Below are 13,068 nucleotides of genomic sequence, written 5' to 3'. Positions count from 1 at the left end.
TTTTTGTGGCTGCATTAGTTTCTGTTTTCAGGCTTTTTTCCTTCATGTTCACCTGGTGATCCTATGAATAGGACACTTGTGTCCCTTGGTGGCTACTCTCACTCCGTTAGATCTATGAAGGTAGCCATGGTTGACCCTACCCTGCACCCAGTTTTATACTACAAACACGTCGTCATCTCCTTATCTCCATTACATGGGAAGAATATGTGCCCAGAAGATGCGCTTTTAGTTTATTCCAAACAAAACTCACAAGATCAACAAATTTTTTCTGTACTTGTTCAAAATGTTCTTAAAAAATGAGAACTAATGCAGCTACCACACCCAAGGACTGCTAAGCTGCAACATATCTCATTTTTGTTCTTTGGTTTAAATATCCTTTAACGTTTACAATGAAAGCACTGTCATATCTGTTGATTCTACCAGAAATTCAGTGACCTTCTCATTTTCTGCATACACTATTGAACTGAAATCTCAAGCAGTGTTAGCAGTCCTAGAAATAACTCAAAATTCCACGCTATGGTGTGAAATAAACCAAATCAATAAAACACAATTAATGAAGTTGCAGTGCCAACAATAATTATTATATACAGTATATTGTGAGAAGAGCCGATTCACCTTCCTGGAAAAAGTTGTGATGACGAAACCTATAGGAAGGGGTGAGCACATGCTGATGCCGGGACACCAGTATGAAGTGACTGCTATTGTGCTGTTATCGAACAAAGGAGGTCGGATCTGTATTCAGAATTCCTGCTTCGGAGATTCTTGGAAGTGGTTTTAATTGCTCATAATAAAGCGGGTTTTAAAGTGTACTACACTATATGCTTCTTCATATTTCCTGTCGAGTATCATGGCGCAGAGAAGTAGTAGATGTGGGTTCACACCTAGACGCACCTCACCGCATGTCAATCGTGCACGATCCTGCGCGGATTGCTGCGTGTCCAGGAGCCGCCAAGGTGTGAAGCGATGTGCACTGCGGGTGCCATTATTTTCTAATGGCACCTTAGTCGTGGCGGGCAGATCACGCGGTTTCCCGCCGCGATTCCACCCGTGCTTTCGAACAAGCTAAAACAGCCGCGCATCGTGTATCGCAAAACAACAAAAAAAAAGGTACTACTATTATTATACAGGATTTATATTGCGCCAACAGTTTGCACAGCGCTTTACAATATAAGGAAGACATTACAATACAATTCAAGATAAGATGGTAAGGAGGACTTGTACCTTTTTTCTGCGATTGCCGCGCGGATGTCAGCCCATTGAAATCAATGGGGCTGCAGAGCAATCGCTGCCTGCACATTGTGCAGGACCGAACGACACCCAGGACGCGCGTCCCGGGTGACGTGTGGTGTAGTGCAGGTGTGAACCTAGCCTGAGCCTTCTGAGGCATCTGGATCCGATCAAGCAACAGGAGAAGGATTGGATTTTTAGAGGCGTTTTGTGACTATAGTGTGTGTGTGTGTTACTGGGGAGAAACACGAGCACATTTTCCACTGGATTGATTTGTAGTGACATTCGTTTGTGGATAATATACAATTCCGGACTGATATGTAGCGACACGTATTCACGTTGCATGTTTTTTGAGCCATCAATGCACTGTTGGTGAATTATTATTATATTGATAATATATTGACTACACATTTACTTCACTTACAGAATTCTATTCCTTACCTATGTATTGTTATTGATGTGTTTTTGCTAGCGCAGTGTTATCAGTCCTGCTTAATTCACCTCTGTAAACCACAGGACGCCTCCCCTATGTTATGGAGATGCGGAGAGGGGGAGGTGTTCTGTAGTCCAAAGCAGGAGTCATAGGCCTAGGGTAACATTGCTCTTCCATAGATACAGTACAATGAGTGAGTGTTGCAAACTAGGACAGAAAGGGGACATTTGGAGCAGCTGTCCATTGTAAACAATCAGCTTCTCTCTTTCATTTTTTAAACAAACTGAAGAGAGACATTGATAGGTTACGATGAGCAACTGCTCCAGATTCTGTCTGCTCCGTTCTGATAAATTCCCCCCCATAGTGCGTTACTGGCAGGATCACAAGGTGAAACGAAAGAGAAAGGAAGCCTGAAAAAAAGAAAACAAATGCAGCTGATATATCTAGGGACTGGTATATTACATTTTGTTCTTTGATTTAGAGACAATAGTTATGAATTATATTCAACAGAGGTCCCAAAGGTCATTCATATTGCTGTGCTGTATGTAGGAATGGGGACAGAATCACAGCAAGCTATAGAAAAAAGGGTGTAGCATTTAATTATGGGTGCACAGCGATGAAACAACTGCAGAGAAGGAATGGCCACTATGCATCAAAAGGTTATTGTCGGCTGGGCTGAAATGGGACGTATCAGGCGACAGGACAGGCCCTGAAAAGGAAGCAATTCTGTGCCCTGGTATAAATAGATGAAGGCTACATTACTGTGTCAATGTGTGTAACTGAAGACTAGAACCAAAGTAGATGCCAGTCTCAGAAATGTTCAAATACAATAACATTCATGTCTACGGTCATATTCATATTTTAAAGATTTTGCAAACAAAATATATAGCATAAGAAACAGATCAGCCATTCAGGACAATAACTCTGGCATCTAAGTGACAGGACACACAAAGCTACAATGCAAGCTGCTGAGGTAGTTACTATTTAACAAGCCCTGCACTGTAAAAGAACTTGTTTTTTTTTTCTTGTGCACAAAATCTAGATAAAAAGGCATTTATCTTAAATGTAATTACTGATAAGGACCAGTTGCGGAAAGAAAAATAGTTCTTCTCACGACATCCACTAGAGTGCAAATAAAAAAATAAAATAAAAAAAAAAAAAATCTGCCAGTTTGCATGATCTGTTTTTTTCAGCATAATCTCATCAAAATGCAACTAATTATAACCCAGGTTTTCGGTTTCTGCTCACAAATGATGCATTTTAGAGTCATGAAGTGCAAAAAAAAAAAGGGAGGTCTCAGTGGCTGCTATGGGGTACAACACAATATATATCACTTTATCATAGTCCCCTAAAGTGTATTTTCACTTCTTCGGTCAAATTTGAGAAAACGCCACCTCATATACCTTTGTTAGGCATTTCCATTAACACAGCTTACCCTCCCAAAAAGTGCAACAACATACATTGCCTTGAGTACTTTAAAGTGACATTAAAGGATAAGTTTTTTTCCCCTCCCCCCAATGTTAATGTCAGCACTTACCTTAAATGATGTCTCTTAATCCGATTTTCCTCTTCTTTCCTAGTGTTTTCATCTGTCCCTCCAGCGCTTCTGCAGGTCTCCGATCCAGCGCTGACTCCTCTGTCCTTGCTGGCACTTCCGATCCCACGGTGTCTGCATGCGGGTGCACGCGTCCAAAGACTTAACTTGCGTCTCTGCTCGTCTCCCGGCCGAGAATCCAAACTGCGCATGCGCCCGCCCCTAGATGCTTTGCGGCCGCCCGAACAGTTTAGTTTTCTCGGGTGAGTGCGCGCAGCGAAAATAAGGTAAGTTTAAACCGCTGTTAAAGCGGGTTTTTTTTTTTTTAAACTGTTTGCCTATATTTACTGCTGGATAGCAGTAGATATAGGCAAAAAAAACCTTTAGGCCCCATTCACACCTGACCGTTTTGTAGCGCGTCCTACGCTCGATGAACGCTCTACAAAATGGTCAAAAAAATAAATAGCACTGTAGTCAATGGCCTCGTTCCCACCTGTCCGTATTTCCGCCCGTCCCGAACGCACTACAAAACGGCCCACGCATGAAAAGGTCCCGGAGCGTTTTTTGCTGCGTATTGGTCCGTTTTGTAGGGCGTTTTCCATTAGTATACTGCCAAGTAGCCTTTGGAATCGCGCGACGGTCGCGCGGTAAAAAAACCGTGCGACGGTCGCGCGGTAAAAAAACCGCGTGACGGTCGCGTGACAGACGCGCATATTACAATACGCATAGGTGTGAATGGGGCCTTAGACTTGCAGGACAGCCAGTCCAGCAGAACTAGTTTACAAGAGCTAATGGAGATCTGCCGGCTTAGTACAGACAGTGTTAATAATGGCAAAAGAAAAAATAAAATTGTCCAGCCCCTCAAAGAGGGAGAACTAAGCAGGATTTTTCAGTCCTAGAGTTTTCAGCAAAGAGCATAAAAAAGGTAAGCTGCAATTCTCAAATATATAATATATGAAGTTAAAGTATGCTATGTAAATGGTAACAAACTTTAAAGTGAATTTCCATTTTTGCAGCCAAAATGGGATAACAGCTACTTTATACATGTTCCCATTCACACAGCATAGATAAAAAATTTAAAATTGCAGCTTACTACCTTTTTAAAAAAATGCTCTTTCTGCAAACTTCAGGACACAAAAATCCTGCTTCTCTGTTCCTTAAAGTGACACTAAACTCAGGAGTTAAACCTTAAAAATACCTTCAACTACCTTAACAGTTAACATAAATATATCTTAATTGTATATCATTCCGCTGTAGATCCTCAAACCATCTCTGAATTGGTGCCGACACTGTCCTTCCTTCTGGAGGGTGGCTGCTTTTGTTCCCCATGGTCCCTGTGTGTGTTGTACAGTAGAATCTCCATGAATAAGCGGTTTGGTGAAAAATGTTAGAGTTGGAGGAGTCTGTGTTTACTTACAGCATGTATGGACTTCGGGAATAAACAGTATCCAGCTTGGGATACCAGTCATTTGTGTGGAAATTGTTTTTTGTGAGAACAAGTATCAAGCTGCAGCGTGGTTTTTTTTGCCTGCACCAACAACAGGGATGGGACTGTGTGAGGATAAGGAATACTAGCGGTGGTTGCTTTGTTTTGGGAAAATTTTATTTTTTATTTTTTAATTTTCCACTCTTCCTTCTTCCCAATGAAAGTTTATCAAAGAAAAATACATAAAATCAAAGTTTCTAATAAATTGTTACAAGACAGAATAAACATGAGAAACCCACAGCAATAACTAACAGAAGAATATAAACAGAATGCTATACCTTACTGGACCACTGATTCCAGCCCCAAGCTTCTGCGTCCAGTTGATGTTGTACTCTTCCAGGATAGACGTATCCTATATGCAAAAAACACAGGTAAAGACAATGTAAAATTGATTTCCGTCAATAAAAAAGAAATAAAACACATTTTGTAACATACCATAGGTTTAATATGCTACACATACTCATAATACAGCTCTTTTACAATTTTCTGTCACTGCTCATAATCTTCCAAATTCCTAAACCTCAGCCCCTTCATGTGTGGCCAATACCTTTGCTGTCCCGTGGATGTGATTGGGCAGCTGTAAAGCCGCCCAATCAGCTTAAGGCCAGGTTCCCACCATTTTCCGAACCAGATCTGGTCCGGAAAATGGTGTGAACCTGCCGCAGTTCCAGTGCATTCCAGACCAGACAAATTGAGACATGCAGTATTTTTCTGGTCTGGAATGGACTGCGCTGGTGTGAATAGAGGATAGAAATAGCATAGGGACACATTAGGATGCATTTGGGGTACTGAAACAATCTGGTCTGGAGATTATCTGGATGTGGTGTGAATGGGCCCTTACACATGTAAGCAAACTCCCAGCTGCTATAGCAAATAGAAGTCTTACAGGACCTCACTGCTGCCACCATAATACGGTAGTGGTGAAAGGATTAAACCACTAAATATCTATGTCCCAACAACGATCAAGATTGCATCTGAGGAGGTCTGACGGAGGTTTGCCCTTTCCCCTCTTACACCCACCCCTTTCTCTTTATAACCTAATACTCCACCCCCCTTCCTTTTTTTTTCTTGCTTCTTTTTTTACTTTCTCTCCCCCCCCCCCCCCTCCCCCCCCCCCCCCCTCCTCTTTCCACTCCAATCCTTCTCCACACCCTGCCCTTTCCCATTCTTCCATTCTGTTTTTGCTGTCTGTGTTTCCTCTCTATGTATGCTGGTGACCATTGTCACTGGGATGGAAAATAATAAATCCTAATTTTTGAGCAGTAGCCAGCACAGGAATAACAGGGAGAGCATCCTGTGAGGACCGTTTAGAATCATGGAGCAGCTCTACCCTCTTGTCCCGAATCCCGCTGCTTGAACCTCGGTGCCTGGTAAAGCTTCCACCAAAACCTTAATTGAACAATAGGGTAAAAAAAACGGCACTCGCAAGGGGATCCGTCCATCCAGTACTTTATTTGCAAAAAGGTATAACAGCAACAAACAAATGCTAACATCTTTCAGCCTGCAAACTGGGCCTTAAGCCACGACTAAGGCCCAGTTTGGGGGCTGAAACATGCAAGCGTTTGTTGCTGTTATGCCTTTTTGCAAATAAAGTACTGGATGGACGGATCCCCTTGCGAGTGCCGTTTTTTTTAACCTATTGTCCCTGTGAGGGCACCTGTTGCTGTGATAACTGCTTAAGAGAGGAGTTTACCCCACTGGGGATAGATGTCCTCTCACTTACTCATGTCCCTTTAGGAAAGGAAGTTAATGGAAATCTCCCCAATGGCACACGGTTGCCAAGATTCTAGTGCATGAGAAAGTAATAGGGAAAGAGCAAAGATTTTTAATGACTGTTCTCCACAATGCTTACAGATAGTAGACACAGACGTGTTTTTATTTCTTGTTCAGAATATGTAAATACGTTAGTGTGCATACTCTGGGCACAGGTTCACTTTAAGTAGAATGGCTGGTGATTATCTCATGACATTGGTGTCACAATGTCACATGAATAGACTAGAACATTAATAGAGGACATCATTTTATAGCCAAACCAGCACCAATTATGGCCACTTTAACTATGTGTCTGAGGAGCTTCAAAACTATTTGAAAACAGATTTAAAATATAATTTATGAACACCTATGTATACACTCACACCCCTAAAGCATAACAACTGTGCAGTAATACTATGCAGAATACAGTACACAACATACAGTACACCTGCATAGCCTAAAAACATTAACACACTAATAAGAAGATTTCCAATCAAAATTTCATTTTCAGATCTATCTAAATTTATGAGCCAAGGACTGTGAGGAAAAACAGATATTGGTCATGATTCTATGTGGCTGGCCTGGGGTTATTAGAACTCAATGTCAACCATATTATTTATTCTACCTGGTTCGATAGCACAAGATTGCACATCCATGCTGAGATTTTTTTTGTTCTCTGTAGCACTTGAGCAACTGTGATACCAACAGTAGAAGTTGACTACTGCCAGGTGCCTTCCAGTGCACTGCCATGCCTAAGGGACCCGAACCCCAACCCTAAATCCTATCCTGACAAAGCCTTAGAAGTGACATTAAGGGCAAACGTTATGATGTCTCTTAATCCGATCTTTCCAGTAGTTTTTAGCGGTCCCTCCAGCGCTGGTGCGGGTCTCAGACCCAGCGCTGACTCCTCTCTTTTCTGATGTCCCACGTAGTCTCTTCTGGTGCACGCTGCTCCATAGAATTACCTTGCGTCTCTCCTCGTCTCCTGGCCGAACACCTGAACCGCGCATGCGCCTGCCCCAAGATCCTTTGCGGCCACCCGAGAAATTTTCCGTTGTTCAAACGGGAGCGCACGGCAGAGACACAGGTAAGTATTAACCCTTTGAAAACGTTTGTTTTTTTGTACATCGTTTTGCATATATCTACTGCTTGCCAGCAGTAGATATATGCAAAAACATGCGAGGGTTTGATAACCCTTTAACCCTCTTCCCCTCCGCCCATAAAACCATCTGTTTGTGGAGCTTGGGGCTCCACAAAATCAAACTATATATGAGAATGAATCCTAATTGTACTAACCCTATTCTCTTGTCCAGATGAAGATGGACTGGTTGCCCATAAGATTCATTCTGTGCTTATATACAACTGCAGTCCTGGATTTTATACCATAATGTATGTTCAGCAAAATACACTCTATTGATGTATTCCTTCCTAGGATATCTGCCAAGCCACCTTGTCTTGTTTGCTCATTACTAAAACTTCATAAAACTTGATTAGGAAATAAAATGCGTAAGTCCACTAATGGATGGCCAAACACAAGATGAATGTTACTAAAGCTGCCCATACAAAGATCCAAATTCAGCTGTTTTCTGCTCAACTGGCCAAAATTGGAGACACAGGTGTTGGTACCACCCGGCCTGAACAACTTCAACTGAAAATCCAAGGAGCTGGGTGGAAATGTGTCTACTGAACAGTGACTGCATCCAATCAGATGTAATCACCGTTTCAGCCATCCATTAGCTTTCTCTCATTCATCCAGGTTGAACAAGAGAAATCTGTAAATGCATGGCTAGCCTTCACGTGGAATAATACACAATATGACACCATTTGATCTATACCAATGTTTCTCAACTCTGTTTCAGTAACGGCAACCTTTAAACCTTTAAAAGTATGCAAAATCTCGAGGCATCTGCCTAAAATTAAAAAAAAATCACTACATCCGAGTCATGCCATAATACCCAAGTCATGCCATCACACACCCGAGTCATGCTATCACATCCGAAGCAGCAACTGCTGGACAGAGTCAAACTTCTGTCCTTTTCTGAATAGATCCCGCCCTCCCTGGATTACCCCAATTCATTTAGCGGACGGCTCACCAGAATGTTACAATTTCGAGGCACCCCTGAGGAATCCAGCAACCACACCAGGGTGCCACGAAAGGCTGGGCTATCACAAAATTGTTACTTTCTGAAACTAAAATTCCAGACAGGGAAAAAAAAAGAGCATTTTTCTGTTTTTCAGATGACAGGTGGACAATTTTCATCCAACAGACACATTAGCGCTGTGCACACTTTGGCTGAATACATTTATGTAATTACACAGCATCTTGTATTCCGAACAAGAAACATAGCAGGATTTAGAGCACCCTGTCAGAAGACAGATAAATAGCCATCTGGGATATAAATCATAACAGACTGACAACACTTCATGACATTCAATAAATGATGCAAACTGTGCTACTGTTTGTATTCATACTTTTAAAGTCTGTTAATACTAAAATGCAAAACAAGAGAAATACTTTTGTGCACAGTTGTAATTCAGTTTAATTCAATTCCGGGGAATTTTCATTCAGTACAGCCAGTCTTGTGATGTCCACACATGTACTATGTTGCACATCATTACCTCTGTCTGGAAGCCTAGGGAGTGGCACGTGCACTCAGGAAACAGTGATGCTAAATAATCAAGTAGTAGAGAGATCTTCACGACAAGCAGACATGTGTTATAACTCGGGTAGAACATTAACCCCTTAATCACTAAGGTCAGACAAACTAACACCTGAACCCAGTTCTGCAACTCTTGCATGTGTTAATAAAGGTGTACATATCTAAGCAACTACTCCAAGTAGAACTCCGGCACAAATGTTATTAACCCTTGCAGGGGTGCTACCTAGGGCTGCAACAACTAATCAATAACAATCGATAATGAGAATCTAGGGCTGAAACAACTAATTGATAAAATTGATTATAATCAATGAGAATTGTTGTCAACGATTCTCATTATCGATTAGTTGAATCCCTCACCAACACTCTCTTCTCCTCCCTGCTGGTGCTGGCTGCAGCGGTCTGTGTCCCTTTCAATCCTGTATCAGCAGCAGGGACATAGACCACTGCAGCCGGCCTCTGGGAGTCATGCCTGTGGCTGCCAGAGTCTTGCAATGCCTTGTGGGATTTGTAGTTCCACCACAGCTGGAGGGCTGAGGTTGCCGATCCCTGTATTAAGAAATCGAACAATCATTACGAAAACAATGTTTTTTTCTAGTGAAATTCTATTTGTCGCTGCAGCAGCTGTGGTGGAAAGTCATAATAGAAAGTCTGCGGGCCGGAACCTCAAAATGTGTAAGACAGACAAGACAGGACTAGATACACACAACTTGTGTACATCAGTACAAGAACGGGTACATACTAGAGGTGCACCGAAATTAAATTTTTAAAACTGAAACAAAACATAAAAACATTTCTAACATTTTCACATTTTGTTAAAAATTTATATTTATTTTTTTATAAAAACTTACATTTTTGTAATATATTTTTTTTACTTTATTGTCAGGGGTTTCAGGGAAATATTAGGGGTCTAAACACGCACCTGACATTTCCCTTTTAAAACAGAAAAAGAGATTGAGTACACAGAGTCCTCAATCTCTTTTTCTGCAGCCCTGGTTATAAATGAACAGGAAGCCTCTATACTGAGTGTTCCTGTTCATTCAGAACTTGTGGAGAGAGTATGTTTACTATGAACAGGAAGTGATGTAGATCCCTTTCCATTCATTCAGTATTGAGGGCAGAGTAAATATACGCTGTCCTCAATTATTTGCACACACTAAGCGATTATTGATCACCAACTGCTTGTACCCACTCTCCATCCTGGTTTGGCTGTCACAGGAGGCTAAGCGAGCGGTGCGGGGAGGAGAGCTTGGTCTCCTGTGACAGCCGACTCCTCCCATGCATCACCACCCCGGCCTCCTGTGACAGCTGTCTCCGCCCCCCACCACTCTCCTGATCTGTCACAGGAGGCTGAGCAGGGAGGTGCGGGAGGAAAGCCCAGGCTCTTGTGACACACCAGGCGGTCACACAGCTCTCCTCCACACCGCTCGGCCTCCTGTGACAAGTTTCTCTCCTCCCTGTTGGACGCTGTGTTGTGTCAGAGGGGACACAGAGCAGCGCCCAGTGGGGAGGAGAGAAACCAGGCATACACCGCAATTTTGGCTGTAATATGCCACTTTCGGCATTTTGCCACATGTGCCATTTTCGTCCGATATGTTTCAGCGGCCATAATTTCGGGCCATCCCTTGTGCATACAATGGATCTCTATGACTTAAACCTGTAGCCACACAATGCAGCCCCCCACCCCCCGATGAACCCTTTTCCAGAGAAGACTTTTGTACTTTTTTGGTCCTATCCCGGGTTACAACATTGTGACAATGTGTAAATAATCTTCTATGAGATGACTGATCCTCTACGCATGGCGGGGCAACAAATATGTAGGGAAAAGTTGCTTCCTCGCCTATAGGAAGAGACCTATTGTACTGCAGGGTAAATCCAGCCCTGATCAGGTCACACACACACTGTTCTACAACAAGGGTCATCTCATCCAAGCTCTCCTCTTCCTTCATTCATCAGCAGGGAGAGGAATTAATAACTGAGATCATCTCACAGCTACAGATCTGGATTATTCACTGTGAAACCCACACTACACGGGCTAAAGGCAATCCTGGGCAGAAGCATGGCAGTGTGCCCATCCACACCAGCTGTATAGTCAGGTGTATGTCCTATATGGAGCACCATGGACAGGACTACTGAGGACAATCAGCCAACCAGCACAAGGTGGTCAGTGATTGGGGAAATCTCAGATTAGTACAATACTGACTCATCTGCAGCAGAATCTTAGATCAACTTCCCCACACACATCTGATGTGCACTGTGCACTGTATACACACACACACACACACACACACGGTCAGACCCAGCCTGGTGGAGTATGACTTCACCATGTCACCAGTACAGCACAGAGCACACTGCCCTCTAATACAAAGATACCTGTCTAGATTTACAGGGAGTGATCATCATCACCAACCACACTGCCCTCTAATACACAGATACCTTTCTGAATATACAGAGAGTCACCATCACAGAGCACACTGTCCTCTAATACACAGATACCTGTCTATATATACAGAGATAGTCACCATCAAAGAGCACAAAGTCCTCTAATACACAGATACCTGTCTCTATATACAGAGTCACCATCACAGAGCACACTGTCCTCTGATATACACATACCTGTCTCTATATACAGAGAGTCACCATCACAGAGCACAAAGTCCTCTATACACATATACCTGTCTCTATGTACAGAGAGTCACCATCACAGAGCGCACTGTCATCTAATACACATATCCCTGTCTCTATATACAGAGAGTCACCATCACAGAGCACACTGTCCTCTAATACACAGATACCTGTCTCTATGTACAGAGAGTCACCATCACAGAGCACACTGTCCTCGTCTGATGCACATATCCCCATCTCTATATACAGAGAGTCACCATCACAGAGCACACTGTCCTCTAATACACAGATACCTGTCTCTATATACAGAGAGTCACCATCACAGAGCATATTGCCCTCTAATACACAGATACCTGTCTCTATATACAGAGAGCCACCATCACAGAGCATACTGTCCTCTAATACACACATACCTGTCTCTATATACAGAGAGTCACCATCACAGAGCATACTGTCCTCTGATACACACATACCTGTCTCTATTTACAGAGAGCCACCATCACAGAGCATACTGTCCTCTATATACAGAGAGCCACCATCACAGAGCACACTGTCCTCTGATACACACATACCTGTCTCTATATACAGAGAGCCACCATCACAGAGCACACTGTCCTCTGATACACACATACCTGTCTCTATATACAGAGAGCCACCATCACAGAGCACACTGTCCTCTAATACACATATACCTGTCTCTATATACAGCCCCCCGTGTTACACACGCACTCCACACTGTACAATGTTCCCGGGGGAAGAACACACAGCCGTGCACAGCCCGAGCTCCTCATACCTTTATTGTTTTGTCCATGTCGGTCCTCTGCGACATGACGGGAAACAATGGCGGGGAGACTGTCACAACCTGGGCCAACACATGAAGCCACCGCTTGGGTCCCCCATACAATGAGACTGAGTGGGAGGGAGAAGAGGCGGAGGACCGGAGGAGACACCGGAGCTGAAGAGAGACCTCCTCTAACTACAACCCATTACCTCCCGGCATGACCACAACAATGCCGGTTTTCTTTAACGCCCACATTGCGGGAGCCCCTCCCAGACTGGGGAGTGTCGTGGCTTCCGGACTCTTATAATAGAATGTGTACAGAATTGGAAGCGAGTCCCTAGGTGTTTTGTAGCCAATTGTGTGGAAATCGAGACAGGCATTTCGTTGGGCACTTCACCGACGCGCCACACATAATGAAGGGCCCCCTATGAGCCCCATAGTGTGAGCCGCTACTGGGTGCCCTTCCGAGCTGAGGGCGCGCTCTGATTGGGTCATAGAGTGCTCTGCTTAGTGAAGGCTTTCCTACAATGGAGGGTGAATGTAACGTTCGGCCAGGAAGAGCTGTCACTCAAG

At 43.3% G+C, this 13,068-nt stretch overlaps 1 protein-coding gene across 2 annotated transcripts in view; it reads right to left on the bottom strand.

Moving 5' to 3' along the window:
* Positions 1-12,543, bottom strand: part of MAPKAPK5 (mitogen-activated protein kinase-activated protein kinase 5) — a 42,818-nt gene extending 30,275 nt beyond the window's left edge. For both annotated transcript variants that reach the window (XM_018558315.1, XM_018558314.1), the window contains exons 1-2: positions 12,508-12,543; positions 4,959-5,032 (exon numbers count right to left, since the gene is read on the bottom strand). In XM_018558315.1, coding sequence (XP_018413817.1) covers positions 4,959-5,032; positions 12,508-12,543 — 110 coding nt within the window. The remainder of the gene's footprint in view (positions 1-4,958; positions 5,033-12,507) is intronic.
* Between the last annotated feature and the right edge of the window lie 525 nt (positions 12,544-13,068).

The sequence above is a fragment of the Nanorana parkeri genome, unplaced genomic scaffold (genome assembly GCF_000935625.1).
Source record: "Nanorana parkeri isolate BGI_ZX_2015 unplaced genomic scaffold, ASM93562v1 scaffold331, whole genome shotgun sequence".
NCBI lineage: Eukaryota > Metazoa > Chordata > Amphibia > Anura > Dicroglossidae > Nanorana > Nanorana parkeri.
This window is presented reverse-complemented; position numbering and strand designations above follow the sequence as displayed.